At 45.7% G+C, this 22,866-nt stretch overlaps 1 protein-coding gene across 1 annotated transcript in view; it reads left to right on the top strand.

The window, feature by feature from the left end:
• Nucleotides 1-22,866, top strand: part of DDR2 (discoidin domain receptor tyrosine kinase 2) — a 144,176-nt gene that overhangs the window by 9,558 nt on the left and 111,752 nt on the right. The window contains exon 2 of the mRNA XM_032845463.1: nucleotides 13,518-13,664. Coding sequence (XP_032701354.1) covers nucleotides 13,659-13,664 — 6 coding nt within the window. The 5' untranslated portion in view covers nucleotides 13,518-13,658. The remainder of the gene's footprint in view (nucleotides 1-13,517; nucleotides 13,665-22,866) is intronic.

The raw sequence follows: 22,866 nt of genomic DNA, 5'->3' as shown, positions 1-22,866 counted from the left end.
ATGACTTTTTAGACACAACACTAGAGATGTGATTCTTTTTTTTTTATTTTAATTCCAGTTAGTTAACATATATATAATACCAATAACATATGTATAATACCAGTTTCAGGTGTGCAATATAATGACTTGACACTTCCATACATTACCCAGAGCTCATCACAACAAATGTACTCCTTCATTCCCGTCACCTATCAAAGATGTGATTCTTGAAAGAATTGATAACCTGGGCTTCATTAAAATGAGAAATTGCTGCTCTGTGAAAGACAATGTCAAGACAACGAGAATACAAAACACAGACTGGCAGCAAATATTTGCAAAAAACAACATCTGATAAGGGATGGTTATCCAAAATATGAAGAGAACCCTTAAAATTCAGTGATAAGAAAAGGAACAATCTGATTAAAAAATGGGCAAAAGACATGAACAGACATCTCACTAAAGAAGAACACAGATAGTAAATAAACATACAAAAAGATGTTCAATATGATGTCATTAGAAAATTTCAAATTCAAATTGGGATCATGATCTGAGCCAAAGGCAGACACTTAATGGACTGAGCCATCAGGTGCCCCATGATAAGCATTTCTATTTAAAAACTATTATTATTTAAAAATTGTTTTTATTTTTCAGATAACTATTGCTATTATACCCTAACTTTAGTCACATCTTATTTATTAAAGATAATAGAGGCAAAATCCTTGCTATCAATTGTTAAAACGATTGTTAAAGACTAATTTAACAGGTTGTTAGCAGATATTTGGGAAATCTATTTGTCACATCATTCAAATTATAATAACTATCACCTGGAAGGATAGTCATTTGTTTTAACTAACGTAACATACAAATCTTCTCACTTAAAATCATGGTGTGATAGGAAGAGTGAGATAAGTCAGGTTAAAAGAGTAAGTTTTTCTTTTTTTAAAGATTTTATTTATTTGTTTGCGAGAAAGCTAGTGACAGAGAGAAATTGCAGGCTTGTGCGTGTGCGTGAACATGGGAGGGGAAGGGCAGGGGTAGAAGCAGATGCCCTGCTGAGTAGGGAACCCCATGTGGGGCTTGATCCCAGGACTCCAGAGTCATGATCTAAGACAAAGGCAGATGCTTAACTGACTGAGCCACCTAGATGCCCCAAGAGTAAGCCTTTTTTTAAAAAGTTTTAATTTAAATTCCAGTTAACAAACAGTGTAATATTAGATTCAGGTATACACTATAGCGACTCAGAACTTCCACACAGCTCCCAGTGCCCTCCTTAATCGCCATCACCTGTTTTATCCATCCCTCCCACCCCCACCCCCTCTGGTGACCAGTAGTGTGTTCTCTGTAGTAAAGAGTCTGTTTCTTGGTTTTTCTTTCTCTCTCTTCCTCTTTTACACCCCCACCCCCGGCTTATTTGTTTTGTTTCTTAAATTCCACATGCGAGTGAAATCATGTGTATTTGTCTTTTTCTGACTGACTTATTTCACCTAGCATTATACTTTCTAGTTCTATCCACGTCATTGTAAATGGCAAGATTTCATTCTTTTTCATAGCTGAGAAGTATTCCATTGTATACATATACCACATCTTCTTTATTCATTCAGCAATCAATGGATATTTGGGCTGATTCAATAGTTTGGCCACTGTAGACAATGCTGCTATAAACATCGGGGTGCATGTGTCCCCTTGAATTGGTATTTTTGTATTCTTTGGGTAAATACTAGTAGTGCAATCACTGGGTTGTAGGGTAGCTCTAGTTTTAACTCTGTGAGGAACCTCCATACTGTTTTCCCGAGTGGCTTCCCCAGTTTGCATTCCCACCAACAGCGCACAAGGGTTCCCTTTTCCCCATCCTCACCAACACGTTTCTCGTGTTGTTGATTTTAGCCATCCTGACAGGCGTGAGGTGATACCTCATTGTGGATTTGATTTGCATGTCCCTGATGATGAGTGATGTTGAGCATCTTTTCATGTCTGTTGGCCATCTTCTTGGGATGTCTTCTTGGGAAAAGTGTCTATTCATGTCTTCTTCCCATTTTTAAATTGGATTATTCATTTTTGGGGTGTTGTATTTTAAATTTTAACTGCTGCCTATTAGCACTCGGACTTCGCGCAAGTATATTTTAAACCTATCTGCATTTCAGTGTTCTCTATAAAGGGCAATATGAAATTTCCCTACCTTCTAGTTCAATTACGTTGCTGTCTGTACCTGCACCCAATCCCCCAGTTTCACTTTTATAGCTAAGTCTTCAATCACTACAGTGTCCCTGTGGTTCTCACCCAATCGCATGTGCTCTGAATATCTTCCTCTGTCCTCTCATGTGTGCTCAATTCTGCCCTTCTCTAAAGGCCAGCTTGGGTTTCAGATCCTCTGGCCAACTCAGATCTTGCTTCTTGGAATCCCAGTTCTTTTGGTCACAATCACATCTAGCAAGGAACATGAATTAGGCAATCTCTATAACTCACCTCGTAGCATAATCTGTAAGTATTTGCTGAGTTCTCCATATATAGTCTATTAAGGTCTTATGATTTGCCTAGCACGGTGTTATTTGTCGCTGGGAAATTCTTTAAGGGCTGTAATTGAAGCCTCATCTACTGTAGTCTTTGAGGGTATAAAGGAACTCAGTAGATTTCACTTATTTTGTTATTTTGTAAGATCAGGTTGTCCAGAGGGCCAGGTTATGGAGAAATGCTGTAAGCACTGGGCTTGTTATCAGAAGTACTGGGCTCAGTTTCTGCTTCTCATGAGCTGTGAAAAATGAAGAAATGAACTAGTTAATGTCTTCATGAGTACAGATGAGGAGGAATAAACTCACATATGAACACTTGGTACCCTGGGCATATGATGCACACAGGGCTAATTTTTATAAAAGAGCAATAAGTAGAGAATGGTTATTCCCAGAGACTCATCAGGTTTCAGGATACGGCACCAGGTTAGGCTTCTCCTGTCTTGATGATGGGCAGAGCTGGTGTCTTTGTTCTGACCATGCTGCTTCTTCTCTCATGGGTCTGCTCAGACCTCTGGGAATAGAAGCGCTTACCTTTCACCTTCCCCTGCCTTACTAATGCTCAGTCTTCCCTGAAACCCCTTTCATTTAAAAAATTATTTAAAAATTCTCATTTGAACATTTAGTGTCATGTAAACAGCAAATTAACTCTTGCTTATTATCATGTTTGGAAGTGAAAAAAATTTTAAACATTTTGTTCAGCCATTCATTATCAAAGGGATGTCAAGCTAGGATACGTCCTAGATTTATGTGGGCCCCTCAAAGGAGTGTGAAAAGTTACTTTCTAATCCCTTTGCTGTGCTTTTGGTGATAAAATTTGTTTTTGCAGGAGAGAAGGTGGTCAATGGTCTTCCTATTATCTCTTCACAATTTTCTGATGTTTCCTTGCCTCCCTCATTTTCATGACTGAAGGTGCTAACTTCAGTCCCTCTAACCAGGTCTATAGGCACTCCACTTTCTCCAGAGAAAAGGGGGGGTCCTTCTGTGCTGTATGCCTAGCTATAGGAAGTTCCAGCTCTAGGATCCCAGGTCTCCTGACTTTCATTTTCTAATTGATCATGTAGTTGCCAGCATTTATGATAGATACTCAATCAAAGACAGGGTGTTTAAAGTTACCCTGTGAATCATACACAAACTTGAAATGATTGTACATTTCTGGATGATCCTATTCCTTGGAGGTTTGGGCCTTGAGCAGATAATCTGGGAGACAACAGGAGCATTGAAATAGGCAGAAAGTCTCATTTCCAGGTCCAGCTTCCCAAGTAGTACGGCTCTTATAAGGAATTTCAGTGTTTAAGATCTAAGTCTTCTTTTGAGTTGGTCAGGGCAAGGAAAAGTCTGGTGAAGAGTTTGACACTTTACAAATGGCCTCACATTGGTCATCTGCAGACTATGCGTAACACACGAGTCCTGGTTTTGAGGGAGATGGTGCATGTGAAAAATCTAGATACACTTACGATGTTACTTTGCACAAAGGTGATTAAGACTCGAGCTGCGTACCTCCCAGTTTCTTTTGAAAATAAGCTGATATTCCGTTTTCCAAAGAAGTATTGAAAAAGTCATAATGAAGAAAATGGAAACTTTGTTGAATGTTCTTACACTTAATGCTATATTTTAGTGGTGTTTTTTGTAATGAAGTACTTGCTGGGGGGAGTGGGGAAGGTGCTATGACTTCAGTGTTTGGAGCCTCTAAAGGTTCTTAATCCAGCCCTTTGTAGGAGTGTAAACCGTAATCTCCTCCCGGATTTGTTCTCAAATTTACCCAGCCACAGTCCTCAGGGCTGTTGGAGAAGTACTTATGGAACTATTCAAAAATACATCCAGGGGCGCCTGGGTGGCTCAGTCAGTTAAGCGTCTGCCTTTGGCTCGGGTCATTACCCCAGGGTCCTGAGATTGAGCCCCGGATCAGATCGGGCTCCCTGCTCAGCAGGGAGTCTGCTTCTCCCTCTCCCTCTGCCCCTCCCCCTGCTCGCTCACTCTCTCTCTGTCTCTCAAATAAATAAGTAAATAAATAATCTTAAAAACAACAGCAACAACATAACCCAAACGCGCATTCACATCCGGCCCTATGATGAGGTAATTCTAGTTTCCACTGAGCGATCCGGCAACAAGTGTTAGGGAAGAACATCCACTCCACTGATCATGGGGTCCTAAAACACTTTCTTCTTAATAAATGAGGGTTAGATGACAGTGGTGACAAAGCATGGTGACACCTAGACCCACGTCCTTTGCTTTGATCAGAATTCAGCAATTCCCAGCCCTACCAGTAGCCACAACTCTTAGGGCCAGGCAAGTGGCTTCAAGTGTGAGGTGAACTGTGTTCTGTTTTCAAAGACGTTATTCTCTTGGCCACCCCTCCCCACCACCCTCAAGTAATAGCTTTGCTGATGCTGATGTAAGGGCTTTGGGAAGTTAAAGAAATGGTACAGAAGGCAGTATGGAACAGACATCCTGCAGGGGTGGCTTTGGTCGTGGGTTTCCGAAAGAGCAGAGTCTCTGCCGTTTCCCTTGGTGAAAAAGCGGGAGCAGTCTTTACAGGAGGCAGGTGCTGGAGGATAGACTCAGCTCTCTAAACATCTTTCCCTGGGATTATCTGATTTGATGTTACTCAAACCCGAACAGTAGGTAGACATATTTTATATGAAAATTTTTTTTCAGCTCCTCAGGGTAATTGATCATTTAGATGTTCTTAAAATATGTACAAACATAAAACAAATATAACTATAAACTCGATAAAATAAATTAAAAACATTATTTTACTGCGTTAAATGATGTGGTCCATTGAGACTAACCACTAGTGTGGAGGATAAAGATTGAGTGGAGCCGTGTGGTCTCAGGGCCTGGTCTGTGTCTCATCTGGGTCTGTTGTGTAAATGTAGTTAATGTGCATGCAGAAAACGGCCTGTTGGTGTACGTATGTTAAGCAAATTGTTAATAAGAGCCTCAAGGGTTTATAAGTTCAAGAAAATCAAATTTCATACTTAACCAAACTCTGCAAGCAGGAAATGGTCAAATGGCAGTTTTTATTTATTTATTTATCTCAGAGAGAGTGAGAGCGAGAGCAAGAGTGAGAGAGAGAGAGAGCATGCATGTTAGGGGGGAGGGCAGAGCAGAGAGAGAGGGACAAGCAGACTCCACTGAGTGCAGAGCCTGTGGGGCTCGATCCTAGCACCCTGAGATCATGACCTGAGCCGAAATCAGCATCATGATCAGACGCTTAATTGACTGAGTTACCCCCAAATTTGAGGTGCCCCCAAATGACAGTTTTTTTTTATGAGCTATTATTTGATAAATTGTTTAATTTTCTGTTCTCTTGAAGGTAAGATTAGCCTGGTGGTGATTTGAAATTGCTGCAAATAAGTATCTCTTGCAATTGCTAATGAGATTAGAGACAGAAGCATTCTGCTTTGTGTATTTATGCCTTGGGTTTCTGCCTATAAATCGGTAGGTGTTGGTATGTAAGAAGTCAGAGTCCACATCACGCGTCTGCTGGCAGCATGAACTGATGGCCGTGGTCTATGGCAAGCAGACTGAACTGCCCCATGCCATTGGACGACTCCGTTCTCCCACTGTGTCCTGTTTGTGGATTGGCTCTTGACTTGACCTGCCTCTCACTTGGCATTTGTATAGTTGTGAACACAAGTGAAAAGGCAGGCATTGAGATTGCATAACAGTGCTTGGCTCCCACCCATATTAAGAGTTTCAAACTGGGGCGCCTGGGTGGCTCAGTCAGTCAAGAATCTGTCATGATCCCAGGGTCCTGGGATTGAGCCCCACGTCGGGCTTCTCACTCAGCAGAGACCATCCTTCTCTCTCTCGCCCTCTGCCTGCCACTCTGACTGCTTGTGTGCTCTCTGTCAAATAAATAAACAAAATCTTAAAAGAAGGGTTTCAAACTATAGAATCATAGTTATAAAATTTCAGAAATTCTAGAAATTTTATAGGTGGCAAGAATACATCTACACTTGGGGATGCTGCTTTTAAACTAAATTCAGACTCCAATGCTTCTTAGAAAAGACTTTCTGATCTCCCCACTCTCTTTTAAATGTTTTCATAACTAAAAATAACAATCATGATGAATTCAGAGTGATGTGTTTATTGTGCACCAAGATTTGGGTGTAGCCCTTGCTATACATAATCTCACTGAAGCCTTGTGAGAGTTGTGTGAGGCGGGTGTTTTTCTTGTTTTGTGTAGGCGGACACAGCACAAATCACACAGCAGTTTGCACATGGGTCTCCCTTATTGTCACACCTGACTTCTCCCCACTGCATAGTTGTTCTCCATGCATGAAATTCCATTCTGCGTCGGGAACTAACCTTGTGCTGGAAGCAGGACCCACTGTTCTATAATGATCTCCTTAGAAGCCTGCCTTTTCTGCTGGCCAGTGGGTCGCTCACCTGAGTACAGTCAGAATCACCTGGAGGGATTTAAAAAAAAATTATTTACGTATTTATTTGTCAGAGAGAGAGAGAGAGAGAACACACAAGCAAGGGGAGCAGCAGGCAGAGAGAGATACAGGCTCCCTGCTGAGCAAGGAGCCCTATGTGGGACTCAATCCCAGCATCCTGGGATCATGACTCAGCCCAAGGCAGACGCTTAACCAACTGAGCCACCCACCTGGAGGGATTTTTAAAAATGCAGCTCCCAGGCTCTACCACAGGCTTGACTGAATAAGACATTTTCTGCACAGCGTCCAGGGACCCTGCATTTTTCTTTTAAACAGCCTCCCCACTGCTGATTTTGTGGCAGGTGCTCCTCTAATGCACTCTGAGTAAAAGTGTGTCTGACTGTGCTTGTCTTCTAACCACCGCTGCAACCCCGGGACTTGCTCGCTCAATGTTTGTTGAATAATTCAGAGAATGAATGAAGAAACGATTGTCCAGAGAAAATACGTTCTTGAGAAGAGCACTCTTCTGGCCAGACCTTTGGGAAAATGTAGAGATATGTGTGCAAATATCACGTAATGTATTCAGGCTAGATTTCCCCCTGGGGGCCACACGTGTCAAGAAGCCTGCAAGAAGGTGGCAGGAAGCACAGCTCTGTCTTCCAGAAAAAAGAACAAAAACTTGCTGGGGCCTTCAGCATGGGATAGAATCTGTCTTCCTCCCTTTTAATAAAACCAAGATCAATTGAACTAGAAAAACTTGAATGCCTGTGAGGCCCAGGAAGAGGTTCATGTCCCCAGTGTTTTATAGACGTGAAGTTTTCTGCTGGACATATGGTTCTGAGGTCAATGTGGATTAATCCCTTTATTCAGCAAGGGGGGTTTTGAACACTTAGTAAGTGCCTTGAATGTAATAAGGCATGGTCTTTTTTCTTCCTGAGTTTATGACCCATCAGAAGATTCAGGAAAGAGTAAAGCCACACGAGTGCTTGTGGGGTTAGGAGCTCAGGGTCTTCAGGTGCAAGAACTCACGGAAGGGCTGGTATAGCCAGGACCCTGGAGCTGGGAGTTGCATGAGGCTGGTTAGGATCAGAGAGGCAGGAAGGGAAGAGCAGGCTGAGGAGGGCCTTGGCCATCAGACAGCTATGGACAGTTCAGTTAGCAGCAAGCATGCACGCCTGGGGCGGTAGAAATTTGCACTGGGGAGCACAGAGACCTACCAGTGCACAGATGTGTTTTCTTACATTAAGGGTTGCTGATGTTGTGGAGTCTGGAACATTCTTTTTTATCTTGAAGCAGGTGAACAGTTGTTTTAAGAAGATTAATGTGACTGTAGCCTGGAAGGTGCGTGGCAGGGGAGAAGGGGCTGAGTCGGGAGACTCATTAAAAGGCTGCTCTTGGTCATCCAGATGTGGTTGGGTTTGGACCAGGGAGGTAGAGTGAGCAAGGGAAAGCCCGACTGGCTGTGGAAGATACTCAAAGGACACGAGGAGAGAGGATTGCTGGTAAGGGTGTTGGCAGAGCAGACATCTCAGAAGATGCCTGGACGGTCTGCCTTTTCCCTCTCCTTCTCTGCCTCCCATTGCTTCCCTGCCTCGTTCCCACACTGAGGACCTCTCAGTCCTGACACTTCTACGTGGGACCTTCTAAGGAATTTGGCTAATTAGACAAAAGTGGTATCTCCCAAAATACAATCCTTGGAAACCTGTGGGTTTTTAAGTAGACAACAACAGGGGTACGGACAAGGGCCAGAGTTCTGTGGTCAAACAAGTTTGGGAAATATTCTTCGAGAATGACCCACGTTTCTTCCCTGCAGGATCTGCCAAGGTCTTTAATATGGTAATAAGCATTTTGGTTGTCCAAGAGAGGGGTAGCTTATAGCACTCCACAAATGTTTTGGACCATGGAGCTCTTTTCTTCAAGAGGCGTCTTAAGGGGAGAGGGCTTCGTAACATACATTTGGAGAAATCAGACTAGAGAGCTTGTCTTTAGAGCAAGTCTTTTGAGGGATGCCTTGCGGGTGGCTCAGTTGGTTAAGCATCAGCCTCCTGATTTCAGCTCAGACCATGACCTCAGGGTCCTGGGTTTGGGCTTCGTGCTCAGCCCGGAGTTTGCTTAAGATTTTCTTTCTCCCAAAAAAAAAAAAAAAAAAAAAAAAAGCTACTAAAAGGAAAAAAAAGTAAGTCTTGAATCAAAATCAATTAACTTCTTATCCATAAAAAAAAAAGATTCTCTCTCTCCCTCTGCCCTCCCCCAATTCTCTCTCTCTCTCTCTCTTTCCCTCCCTCCCTCAAATTAATAAGTAAATCTTTAAGAATAAGTCTCTTACAAGGAAGGTTGGTGGTGAAATGGAAAGAAAGGAGACTGGAATTTTGGTCTGGGTTCTACTACTAACTGCTTATCTGGTCACTGGACTTCCCCAGGTCTGTTTCCACAGAGGCTACACTAGTACAGGTCTTTCAACTCCAGAAGTCTATGATCATGTGCACAATCAGAAGAACATCGTCGGTGATTTTCTACTCTGTAATAACACTGGTGGCAGAGACAGTGGTGGAGAAAGTTGAGGGCAGAGGGGCCGTGACAACAAGATGAGTAAGATGTGGTTTGAACCTTGAGCTGATAATGTGGTTGGGCACAGTTACAGGGCTGGACTGATGTAGCAGAGATAAAAGAAGTTTCCAGTTTTTTCTCAGGCCTCCCTGAATCCAGCCGTGTCAGCTGGTGCACACAGAAGGCCTAGTCGCCAAGGCAGTGCTAATTCCCAGTGGTCACTTAACCATCTAGTTGCAGTTTTGCAGCTGTGAGGCCTTAGATAAGTTACTTGGTCCTCTAGACCTGAAGAAGATGACTTCTTCATCTGTGAGGTAAGGGAGTTGGGTTAGACCAGAGGCTTCTGATGTTTTAGGAGGAGGAACTGTTTTGAGTCATTCTGGTTCTTACCTGGAGATGTTCCTCTTCTTCCACACACTCAAGGCAGATGGGTCCGGAGGTTTTGTCTTCATTTTTCTTCTCTCAGGTCATTTTATCTGCCTCAGACTTCACTTACTGCTTTTATGAATTTGATGTTCAAATATGTGTCTCTAACCCCAAACTCTCTCTTGAACGCCAGACTCTTCTGTGCTCATGTGTTTACCTGCTTCCATCTTAAGAAAACAATCTTTTTTTTATGGGACGAGGGATGGGGAAGGTGGAGGGAGGGAGAGAGAGAATCCTAAGCAGACTCCACGCCCAGTGCAGAGCCCGACGTGGGACTCTATCCCACAACCTTGAGATCACAACCTGTGCCGAAATCAAGAGTCAGACGCTTAACGGACTGAGACACCCAGGAGCCCCTTAAGGAACCCAATTCTTTGTCTTCAGAACCAAACTCACCATCTTCCCTTACATACCAGTTCCTCTTCCAGTTTTCCCAGGGTTTGTTAATAATGACGTGTTCCTGGTCATGTGCAGGTTGGAAACTCAAGCTTCTTTGACTCCTTCTTTCTTCCCCACTGTAGCCAGTTACTGGTCAACCCTCAGTTCTCTCCGCATTATCATTTCTTTCTTTTCCCTTCCTGATGTCGTTATTCTAGGTCAGGATCTGGTGGGTCCCTCTGCCCCTTGGCTCTCCTCTGCAGCATCCCCCATGCCAGGTTAAGCCTGTAGCTTAAGCCAGAGTCTCTAGACCTACCTCCCTCTCTTCCAATGCTGACAAAATCTGATTTCTACTTCAAGAGGCAGTTGTGCGATGCCTCCTCACTCCTTCAGACCTTCCCTGAACACCCCACTGGCCGCATTTCTCCTTCTTGTAGCACCTTATTCTTATCTATCTTATTATCCCCCAACCCGTATATGTATATGTTTATATCCTTTATATATTATGATATGTGTTATATACCTTCTTGGAGGCCAAGAGACATGTTTCTTTAATCTGCACACCTGACATGCACTAGGAGCTAGAAATGTCTTTAGATAAATTAATATTACATTATTTACCCATTATTCAAAATAATCATCTGTAAATTGAAACCACCCATTCATCTTAATAACAACCCCAATCAAACACTAATTTAATAAATAATCTCTAAATCCCAAACTAATTAAATCTTGGCTTTGGTGTCCTGCCATTCTTACTTATCTGTCTAGCATAGCGATGATTTTCTGAAGAATTTTGATTTTGATTACAGTCACGGTATTGGGTTAGTAAAATCATTAATTTACAGTTAAAGATAACTTGTCTCTTTTGTGAGACCATCGCTAGGAGGCCCCCGGCTTTGCTGTTTCATTCCCCCAAGGGCTGCCTTCCTTTCTAGCTGGAACATTGCATGATGGTGCGGTTCAGTGCCTGGGCTTTGGAGTAGGACAGACCTGGTTCTGAATTCTGACTCTGACTTTGCTCGCTGTGCTGCCCCGGCAGTTACTCCCAGACGTGTTCAGGAGCAAACCTCCTGAAGAACCAGCCCAGTCCAGGACATAGGATCAGTCTCACGTTATTTCTGTTCATAGAACGACAAAGGAAGGAGGCTACCAACAGCCAAGCATTGAACACTTGCTATGTGGTCGGCAGAGCTTATAGATTATTACGATTACTCTTTTTTTTAAAGATTTTATTTATTTGAGAAAGAGAGAGAGAGGGTGCCTGAGTGAATGGTGGGGGGAGACCGAATGAGAATCTCAAGCAGACTTGGCCCTGAGTGTGGAGCCGAGGGGGCCATGGTGGGGGAGGGACACAGGAAATGACTCAGTCTCATGACCCTGAGATCATGACCTGAGCCAAAACCGATAGATGCTCAACTGACTGAGCCACCCAGGTGTCCCTAGTTAATTACAATTATTCTTAATAACTTCACAAGATAGGTACATTACTTCCATTTTATAAGTAAGTGGACGCTAAGATTCTACAGCTAGTAAATCTCGGAGAGAGGCAGTGAACCCTCATTGGTCAGCATTAACTTGAGTATTTGAAACCTGCGGTGTAATGTGACCAGATTACCCCTCCAAGGGGAGGGTTTCCTGCAGGTGAGGGGTGTTCTGTTTCCATGTCAAGGAAGTTGTGACCGAAGACGGTTAATCTCGGTTCACTTGGTATACCACAGGGAAATAGTTTTCAGGAATACTGTCTGGGGATGCTGGGACCCTGATCCTGCCTTCTTGCCTCACGATTATGTGACACTGATGACAGTGAGTGTGTTACCAGAGAGGTTGTTTGCAAACATTCCTATAAAAATAGGCACAGAGATTGTTAACACAAGTCTTTCTGGTACAGTGAGGTAAGCCCCAGGCATAACACTGGGTGAGCCCCCAGTAGTATGGCAAAAAATTGGGTACCTTCTCAAATTTTGAATACTTGGGCCGCATGCCTTCTTAGGGAAGCAGAAGCCGGAAGAAAGCTGTACTAATATGTGTGACATCTGTTCTTGCTCCGTGTGGCCCATTTATTCCCATGAAGCCCTGTGTCCTTCACTGAAGAAAGTGGCAAGTCACAGTCACTGTTGAGCAGCCTGCCTTTGTACTGTGGTGCTGTGCGGACCTGGGGGGTGTTATATCCCACCAAGATATCCACAAGGATAGGACAAGGAGGACAAGATATCCGCAGAAATGACATAACCACACGCTAAAATGCAACACCGCCCAACACGTGTGACAGAAAAGCCGAGGAGAATGTATAGAGTGCTCATACGTGATTGTTAAAAATTGATACAAACTCTACATCCCTATATTTTCATTTATGTCTAGAAAGTTCTAGAAGACTGCTCAGGTAACTGATAACTAGTGGTGTCAAAGAAAGACAGGGATAGTCAGAGGGGGAAGTCAGACCTGCTTTGATTGCACAGAATGGTGGGTCCAGGGCTCAGGATACCCCTCAGGGGATCAACAAGAACAAGACCATTTTCACAATAATCCTAAAATGTTTTGTTGTTGTTGTTTTTATTTTTTTTTACTCTCAGTCTCCCACGATTACATGGTGGAGTTTTTCAGAGGTTAAGTGATAGGTGATATTGCAACAGACTGAATTCAGAAGCAGATAAAAGAATCTGCGTTGGATCAAGCCAGATATCAAAGGGATTCTTTAAAATGTAAAATAATGCTACTCTTCTCATTATTTTTTGAAAATAGCTATTTTTATTAAAAAATCATCATTTAAGCTAACACATAATCATCATAATAATTTAATAATAATGTGTAAGAAATTAAACATGAATTATAAAATTTAATAATTATTATTTTAAATAAATACTAAACTTAAATTCTGCTTTAGTTTCTTTTTTTTTTTTAAAGATTTTATTTATTTATTTGACAGAGAGAGAGATCACAAGTAGGCAGAGAGGCAGGCAGAGAGAGGGAGAGGGGGAAGCAGGCTCCCTGCTGAGTAGAGAGCCCGATGCGGGGCTCAATCCCAGGACCCTGAGATCAATACCTGAGCCGAAGACAGAGGCTTGACCCACTGAGCCACCCAGTGCCCCTCTGTTTTAGTTTCTAAACTGATAAATATCAGTAGGTATAAGAACCCTTAGAAACAAAATGTCTTGGAGATCCCTTTGGTGCCCTGGGCACTTGAGGGGTTTCTGTTTGTTAGTCACGTGCCCCAATGTCAAGTAGGAAAGAAAGTGTGAATGAAGCAAACATTTGTAACATGATACTGCTTTCCCTTTCTTCCTCCTCCATAAAGGGATATCTACAAGTGGTCTGGAGTTCCATGCTCTAGAAAGTTCCAAGGCCTGTGGCTTCTAGCAAAGACGCTGTGACAGTTGAAGAGACGCAGAAGCCAGCTGTCGTGGAGGATCCTGTTGTCGGAGAATGTTCTGCACCCATGGATGTAAGTAGAGCCCATTGCTGAAGCTGTCACCCCATGAGCCAGGAGGGGGGGCAGTGACGACAGGACATGTACCCTGAAGCCATTCACTTACCTGGCTGGTGTCACAAGGACCGTCAAGCGCACATATTCTGTGCTGAGAGCTGGTATCAGAGGAGATCATGTATTTGATTGTAGGAAAAGCCGATGTTGAATGTCAGCTCACACTTGACTGAGCCTGGTTAGGGGCCGATCCCGGGGTGTCCTGGCTCAGGGCATCCTCCCTGGCTCTGAGTGGCCCAGGCTATCTTGACCTTCCCTGTCCCTACAGAACCCACTAGAATCTCAGGGTTCCCACATTGATCTGGATCTCTCCTAATTTCATTAGTTTATTTATTTTTTTAAGTTGCCTTCTTCCAGCAATAATTTGAGGTAGCTTAGAGAAAAATAATAATTCACAGAACTACTGAAACCAGGGTTATTGAAGCAGAGTGCCATGATAAGGTTTGGAGGACTTACATGTACCAGAGAACCGAGCCCGGGCTTCTCACTTAGTCCCGGGCCTCTGGGTGGTTAGAGGAGCGTGGTGCATCTCAGCGTCTCTGCGGGTTAGCCAGGAAGCGTTTGCCCATGTCGAGGTGCTCTGCTCTGGGTGCATTTTGGTCTTGAGGGGACTTTCAGTTCATCCTTCAGCAGACTCAGATCCCGCTAACGAGTCTAGAACTGTAGTCATCCACCGTCTGCCTGGAGGTCTCAGAAGGCAGAAACCGTATGTCCTTCATGCCCACAGCCCCGGCATCCAGCTCGGGTCTGGCGCACACGAGGTGCCCCGGGGGAGCCCACGGACTTGATTGAGACTAACTTTCCTCATGGCTTCAACTTTCCTCACTGCTTCGTCAAACTTGCCGAAGGAATGGGCGGCTGAGCGAATAACGTGGACCCTGAGTCCTGGGGAGGGACGCCTCCTCCCAGAGATCTCCTCTCACTGCCGGGATGCTCACCGAGTTATACGCGCCTCCCATTTGTTATCTAAGGAACAAGCCTCCTCCCCATTTCTCCTTCACCTCCTTGTGGTGATAAACCATGCTGGGTCCCTTTCTTCCCGCAGCTTGCCTTGAAACTGATTTATTTCCCTCCTTCCTCCCTCCTTCCCTTCCTTCCAGTCGGCTTCCGAGAGACTCCTGATACTGGAGGCCGGAGAGGTCTTAACCAGGCCCCTCACGGCGTGCCGTTACCAATGAATAATTCAGGGCTACGCTTAACCACCAACCAGCAGCTGCTGCAGATTTTCTCTATTACATGAGATTCCTCCAACGTGATTTCTTTGTGGCTCTCACTGCTTTATTTTCCAGAAATGGTCCCTGCAGACCCCCCTCCCCCTGCCACCCAATCCAGAGTGACTATGTCCAGAAATTAGTATTTCAGTACCCCAGCGTGTGCTGGATATAGATGGCCTTGTCCTGTGAAGCCTCCTTGGGCCGCCTCTCCCTGCCTCCACTCTCACGTCACACCGAGAGCTCCCCTCAGGCACTTCTGCCCCCAAGGAAGACGCCTTCTGCTCTCTTCTGGTTGCCAGTCCAGGCTTCCTCCTCTTCTGAGAATGACCGCACTATTTCCTTCTGTTCAGAGACTCGTCTCCATTTCCTGTGTCTCCTCTTAATAGGAGGACCAAGCTATTTAGCATCTGAACGGGAACCCGTGTGAGGGAAGGGGGGATTAAGAACAGACGTTCTGTCATGCGGGGCTCACCGGATTGCGGGGTCCCCTGCTTCTCAGAGCTCCGGCTTCACTCACTAATACTGAGAGCAGAGGTTACTGAGGGCCTTTGGAGAGAGATGCCACCGGTTCTGTTGGTTGTTGGTTTGCCCCCACCCCCAAACCCAACCTCTGGTGTAGATTCCACTCAGGGGAGAGCCTGTCCCCTCCTGGAGGTTAGAGCTCCCAGGGGACACTGTCAAGCTTGTCACAGAATGGGTAGTCTGTGGGCGAGCCGGCAGAGCCGTGGGCCTGTCTTCCCTGCCTTTTCTTTCCTCTTCATCCCTCCCTCTCCCCTCCCCTCTGCTTCTTCTTCTGTGGGTCTTCCTGTTCTCACTCTGCCTCCCACCTGCCTCTCCCTCCGTGCCTCCTTCCTCTCAGCTTTGCTCTCTCTTCTCCTGTCCACTTGTCATTCACACTGTCTTCCTTTCCCTCTCTCTCCCAAAATGGCTCTTCCAGCGGTGCTGGAGTGCGGCTGCCAACGTTAGCTTCTCCTTTAAAGGAAAAGTTTGTATTTCCAACTGGAACTTGATTTTCCTTCATGAGCGAGAAGCTGTCTTTTTCCCATTGCGAGGGGCCTAGGCCTGGTCTGTTTCACTTGAGTATCTCGGATGGGAGGTCCGGCTTTCCTGTGTCCTGGAGGAAAGTTGTCTTGGGGATGGCACAGCCTGGGTGTTGGAGGTGGGGGTGGCGGTGGGGGGGGGTGGCATTTGGAGCTGTGACCAGAACACACGTGGTCGAACGCAGAGTGTGTTATGGTGGAGATGACTGAGACGCTGAGACCACGTGCCTGCCTAGACCTCGAGGTCTGAGACTTTGGAACATGGCGGTGCCAGGATTATTTTAGAAAAGGCAAGATCAGGGTCAGAGTCTAACTAATGAGAGAGTCACGGCTAGTGTGCCACACAGGAGAGGAGACACCAGTTAGAAACCGAGGCACCAAGCCTGCCTAGGGGAAGGGAGGTCCGGGGAGCCAGAGGCTGGCGTAGATGTTTCTGGATGAACTGGGCTCCAGCAACATTCTGAAAAGCATGAGCCGAGAATGGATTGTGGTGCAATGCAAGGAACTGTGAGGCTGGAGAGCAGCATGGGAAGGAACAGAAAAGAGAACCATGCCCAATGTGGAGGTAGGGGGGGTGCGAGCAGGAAGGGAGACGCCCAGGAGGTGGTCTGGTGATGAGTGGTAATGGAAGAGAACAGCACTTGTGGCTGGGTGGTCCTCAACTGTGGAGGGGGTGAGGCTGGGGCCCAGCCTGGGGGCTGGGCAGCAGTGCAGTATGCAGAGGGGGTGAGATGGGGTCGGTCATTATCGGTGAAGCTGACCTCAGCAGCAAAGCCACAGAGTGACCAGTGAACGAGGGCTGCACTGGACGCAGGGGTCAGGGGTTGGGGGGAGGGAGCAAATGGCAATCTATGGGGAGCAGAGGGTTGAGGAGGGGTGGAAGAGAGAGCTGGAAAGGAAGACAGCTGCCAGATTGGGGAGAGCTCTGACCGCTGGCTGGGCTGTGACATCTGGACACCATCTCAGCATGGGCCTGGTCCGTGCCCCTCTTGCCAAGTGTGAGTGCAGCTCTGAACCAGGTTTAAGGGGGAACTAGTCAGGGCTCTAAAAATAGACATACATGAAACCCTCGGAGCCAGCGTTATCTATGGTGTCAGCCTCTTGATTTTGTTTTGATCTTTAGTTTATAAGACTCGATTGAAGGGTCAGCCACAGACCACATCACCCAACCTAGGGCTGCTAGCAAGAATCTTATTTCCATTGTTTCAATGTTCATTGCCTTCTAATGTCTCATATGTTAATGACCTTAGCCTGAGACTGTGGGCTGCAGGAATGATGTTAAGTTTCCCCACAGGCAGCATTCACTGAATTTCCTTCTGCACTTGAACCTACTCAAAGTTCCTGCTTCGTGATATGTGGAGCCCCTGGTTCCTCCTTCTGTGGTAGATGAGAGGGGTAGGGGTGACCCTTCTAGACATTCATAGCGTTGGTCAGGATTTTTTTTTTTTTTAGAATTTTTTTTTTTTAAGATTTTATTTATTTGTCAGAGAGAGAGGGAGAGTGAGCGAGCACAGGCAGACAGAATGGCAGGCAGAGGCAGAGGGAGAAGCAGGCTCCCTGCAGAGCAAGGAGCCCGATGCGGGACTCGATCCCAGGACGCTGGGATCATGACCTGAGCCGAAGGCAGCTGCTTAACCAACTGAGCCACCCAGGCGTCCCTGGTCAGGATTTTCTAACTGATGTCTCCTTGTCTTAGATCTTCCTATGACCTCTTATACTGATTTTTTTTAATGTGTATGAGCTCCCCTCTCTCACTCCCCGCACTCCCCCGCCGCCCCCCTCAATAAAGATATTGTAAGAATCTGTTAGCCAAGGTTTGAGTTTCCATGAGGAATTTTTGCGTTTGTTTACCATCCAGCCTAGTATGATACATGCATTCTCTGTTTGGGGGTAGAGAAACTGGGTAGGTGGGGGTGGGTGGGAGCAGGACCCACCCGCTCCCCTGTTTCACCCCAGAACTGGGTTTTGTGCAGGATAGTCCCAAACAGATCTTGCTTAATTGAAGCCCCACCTGTGGACCACCTCCGTGTCATCAGGAGCTTGTCAGAAGTACAGAGTCTCAGGCCTCAGAACTCAGAGTCTGTAATTTGACTGGTGTTTGAGACGCGCTGGTCTCCAGATTAATGGGTACAGACCACCTGGGGATCATGTTAAAAAATGCCGTTTCTGATATTATCTGAGGTTACTTAGGTAATGGTAGAACAAGGAGGCCTCAAAGTTTTCTTGTACCAAAGCAGCAACTTCCTTCCTAAGGGTGTCAGTGAATATCATTTCTTCCTCACACTGACACTCCTGCACAGAACAGTTTATGTCAGGGGTTCGCAGACTATAGCCTGTGGTCCAAATCCAGCCTGCTGCTTGTTTTTGTCAATAAAGTTTTATTAGCACCCAGTGCTGCTTATGTATTTTTACATTGCCTGTGGCTTCTTTTGAGTCACACAGCCCAAGTCAAATAGTTCTGACAGAGACCTTTTGGCCCACAAAGCCTAAAATATTGACTCTCTGGGCCTTTACAGGAAAAAAAAAAAAAAGGAGAAGAAGAATAATTTGCTGGTGCTGACTTATGCGATGAACCCAAAATATTTCCTTGAAGTAAAGGAAATAGCTATAATCATTTGCCCCAGCTGCAAAATTTGCAAGCCCATCTTAATCCATCATGGAGAGCTGGAATCATAAAATGTAATTCCCAGGTGGGCAATGAAGTATCTCGAGTCCCAAATCGATCCAGATAATGGTACCAAAGAGTCTGTGATTTGCCAAGGCCCCTTTCATAACAACCTCCTTAAAAAAATGATTCTAATTTTGTTGAACTGACTCCTTCCTCCACAAATTGATTCCATTAATTGTTCAAAGTAAGCTTGACTTTCTTCAGGAAGTGGGAGGAGCCGAGAGGACATTCTGAGTAGATGTGTTTGGGACCAAGGAATCAAAGAGTATGGAAAGGGTTGGGTAGAACCTCCTGAAACAGTGGCCTCAGCCCAGCCCCACCTCTGGGCTGTTCCCTCCGCAGCCAGACTCAGACGGTGTGGGCTTGGAGTCCTTCTTTTAATTCCCTGGGAGAATCCCACCACCTGTCTCTTATTTGGGGTTTTTGAATTGTGAAATGATGGCACACTCCAGCTCCAAGTTTGCTGCGTGCATATGCCAAGCCTACAGAGACAGGAGGCAGAGGCTTGGGCCGGGGAGCAGGAAGCACGGAAGGGGGGTTGCTGGTGGAGGGCATCTGCTCTGCAACCCAGAGAAGCAGGGGGGTGTGGGCAGACAGAGGCAATCCGTGGGATGGCTGGAGGATGTGGGCCCCCTGTTCTGATCTTTAAGTCTCAGAAATCCTGGCCCTCCTCCTGCCAGAGCAGGATTTCAGAGGAGGTGGGGGTAGGAGAATTAGGATCTTTTTCCTTGTCCAGAGAGACCTGGGGCCAGCGCGGTTTAGTACAGGCTCCTGGGGGGGAGGGGGGCTCTTGGCTGTAGCTCAAGGAGCTTTAGGCTTACCGAGTTTCTCTTCCCCTTGTCTGCATTTCCCGGGACACCAGCAGGGTTCTTCTGAGGAAGTGGAGTGGATGAAAAGTAGGGAGTCCCCCCCCCGTTAATTCCGGACTATCTTAGCTTGAGCCAGTTCCACAAGGTTGTAGGAGCGAATTAGCCCCTCCTATGCTGACAGGGGCTCTGCCCTTGCAGGAATTCCCTGAGGTTCATCAGCTGATTAGCTCAGCTGGTCGGAATGTGGGGGGTTTCAAAGCCAAAGTTACATTAGGGCATTTCTTCTTTCATTCAGTGACTATCCACTGAAAGCCTACCAGGTAACAAGATGGTGGGAACAACGTGGGCTGGAGAGTCAGATGAACCTGGGTTCAAATTCTAGTTTCCCCACTATGAAACGACTGCTCCTCACTCACGTTCCAGTTGGCAGGTTTCCCTCATCCTCAAGCCACTTCCCCTGCACCTCCCTGAATCTGTATTTGGGCTGGATGATCCCTTCTTGTGGCATTGGTAGCAATGCCTGCACGGTCTGGCCACACACCATATTATGTGGCAATGATCTGTTCAGGGTCAGTCTCCCCCCACCCCACCCCCCCGGTTATAAAGTCATCGATGGTGGGGACCTCTGTTAATGATTTTTTACCTGTAGTTCTTGATACCCATGGGTATTACAGTCGTTCTGAAATCTGGATCAGTTGGGGTTCGGTAGAAGACAAGCACAGGAGAATCATGAAAATACGTGGAGGTATCCTAGTCCACTTTTCTGGAAGTGAATGGTTGAGCTGGGGGTGGCTCTGGAGACCCAGGCTTGGGAGGCACAGTTTGGGTAGACGAGTTGGCAGTGGACAGGAAGCTCTGTATCCCTCACTATGTTCTATGCTCACAACAGTGGGGGCACGTCTGATTAGTTTCTGTGCCCCTTTATGTTCTTAAGCACAACTGAGGAAGTGAATAAATAGATAAGTAGATATTGATGCGCACTACAAATCCAAGATCTCCTGCCCTCAAATCTCCCCATTATTCCTGGGCTCCTGGGGGATTCAGTCAGTGAAGTATCTGCCTTTGGCTCAGGTCACGATCCCAGGGTCCTGGGATCAAATCTCACATCAGGCTCCCTGCTCAATGGGGAATCTGCTTCTCCATCTCCCACTGCCCTAGCCCCACCGTGCTCTTTCTCCCTCAAATACATAAATAAAATCTTAAAAAAAAACCCTCCCCATATTCCTGACATGGATCTCTCTTGTCTTCAGAGCCTGAATAGTGGAACCATTGTACAAAGAGCATAGATCTGGGGAGAAGAGAGCAAGTTAGTCTGAAACATGTCAAGCTTGAGATCTGCCTGTGGAACGTGCAGGACTGGAGAACTGGAAGAAGGTGGGGACCGGAGTCCTGTGACTTTTCATGTGTCTGTGTTAGCTCCCCGAACTAGACACAGAGCTCATGGTAGAGCCCCTGTGGTGCTTAATGGCCCTGTGAAAGGGCCCATGGTACGTGTTTATTGATCCATTCCAAAATACCGGACTTCCCATGTAAGTAACAGAGATCTGCTGTGGAGGCTTGAGCAGGGCTGTAAGATGATATGAAGTTTGCTCCAGGAAGGCCTGGTTTTGCTGCAGTGTATGAGGAGGACTGTAAGGGAAAGGAGGCGGACGTGGGGGAGCTCGTTAGGAGGCCAGCACAGGGGCAGCTGGGGCGTGAAGGAGTCTGAGCAGAGCTGTGCCGAGAGGAAGAGAGAAGAGGGGGTTTTGACTGTGTGAGAGCCTGGTGGCTTTGCTCGCCCCATGGCAGTAGCTCTAGAGAAGTCTCCTTGCTCTGGGAGGAGCAGGGACCAGCCTTGTGTGGCTTTGGAACAAAAGCCGATAACTGCATCCAAGGGAAGATAATGAGAAACACACAGGCCATGAAGATCAGGAAAGCACCATCAATCTTTTCATTGCAAACTGTACTTTTCCAAAGCCCTGGGCAAGGGTGCCAAAGCCTCTGTGTGTGGACTTGGGCCCTTTACTAGGAAATACAAGACGGAATCATCCCCCTTAATCAACACAGAACAGACAACATCCCAGAATCTGAGAGGCTGGGAGAAGAGGGGTGGGGTAGGTAGTGAGGAAAAGGAGGGGGGAACACCGATCAGAAGACAGGAGAAAGCCCATGTGGTCCAGAGTGCGTGGACATTAAATTTTGTGGAAGCTGTGTCTTCCCCCACCCCCCATAGTCTAATTTTATGGGGTATTTTTTTCTTCTTCAAATATGAAATACTTCTGTAATTAAAGACAAGCCATCCAAACAAAGAAATTGCTTTCATTCAATAAAAACTCTAGTTTTTTGAGTTATATGTTGTATGTATTAAGAACCCCCCACCCCCGAATTGTAAATCAATATGACGAGGTGTGTAAATGACCTTAAAAACCGTCCATACTATTTACTGTAGGAATTTCACTTTTGTGAGTTTACTCCAAGGAAGTACTCTGAAGGGGACAAACATTACACACAACAATGTAGCGTTTAGGGAGGAGAAAGGAAAGACCTGAATGGCCTGTCTGGAGGTTGTGGTTAAGTACACAGATCATATGCCTGTAAAATGATGGTTTTGAGACTCTTTGATGACATAAGAAGGTATTTATGGTTTTATATTAAGTGAAATTAGAAATTATAAAGTTACGGGGCTCCTGGTTGGCTCAGTCGCTGAAACATCTGCCTTTGGCTCAGGTCATGATCTTGGGGTCCTGGGATCGAGCCCACCATTGGGCTCCTTGCTCAATGGGGAGTCAGCTTCTTCCTCTCCCTCTGCCCCTCCCCCGGCTCGTGCCGTCTCTCTCTCTCTCTCTCTGTGTGTCAAATAAATAAATAATATCTTAAAAAAAGTAAGTTCTAAAGTTATATAGTTATGTAGTGGTATTTAATAATTATGTAAAATCCAAGGAACAAAATCTCTGATGGAAAAGTCATGAAGTCAGAACATTGACTGGGTTTGATTTTTGGTGAGGAGACTGTGGGAGCCATTTTGGTTCTTCATCACGTTGGAAGTTCACAAATAAGCATGCATGGCTTTTATATTAGAAAAGAAAAGACATTCTGTAATTTTTTTTGTAAAAAAGGGAACACTATTATAAAGGAGTATTTGTAGCTTTCAGAGAGAAAATATGAGAAATGTCGGTGAGCTTTTTCCTTCCCTGGAACTCTGAAGGTCTTTCCTCTCTCCCAGTCAGATGTGCTCACACGTTGCTGGGGATGACAAACAGCGAGTGTGCCATCTGAGCTCTGCTCCGACACACCTGTAGTTCCCTGCCTTCTATATGGAAAAAAGACCCAAACCCGTGGGTCTTGTATTCAACGCCTTTCAGAAGCAAATCCCAACCAATCTCTCCACCTTCTCTTCCCATCAGTTCCCTACGTGTATTTTCTCCTCAAGTCAGAGTCCCGTTCCCTGCCTCA

The sequence above is a fragment of the Lontra canadensis genome, unplaced genomic scaffold (assembly GCF_010015895.1).
Source record: "Lontra canadensis isolate GAN:19392208 unplaced genomic scaffold, GSC_riverotter_1.0 scaffold164, whole genome shotgun sequence".
Taxonomy (NCBI): Eukaryota; Metazoa; Chordata; class Mammalia; order Carnivora; family Mustelidae; genus Lontra; species Lontra canadensis.
This window is presented reverse-complemented; position numbering and strand designations above follow the sequence as displayed.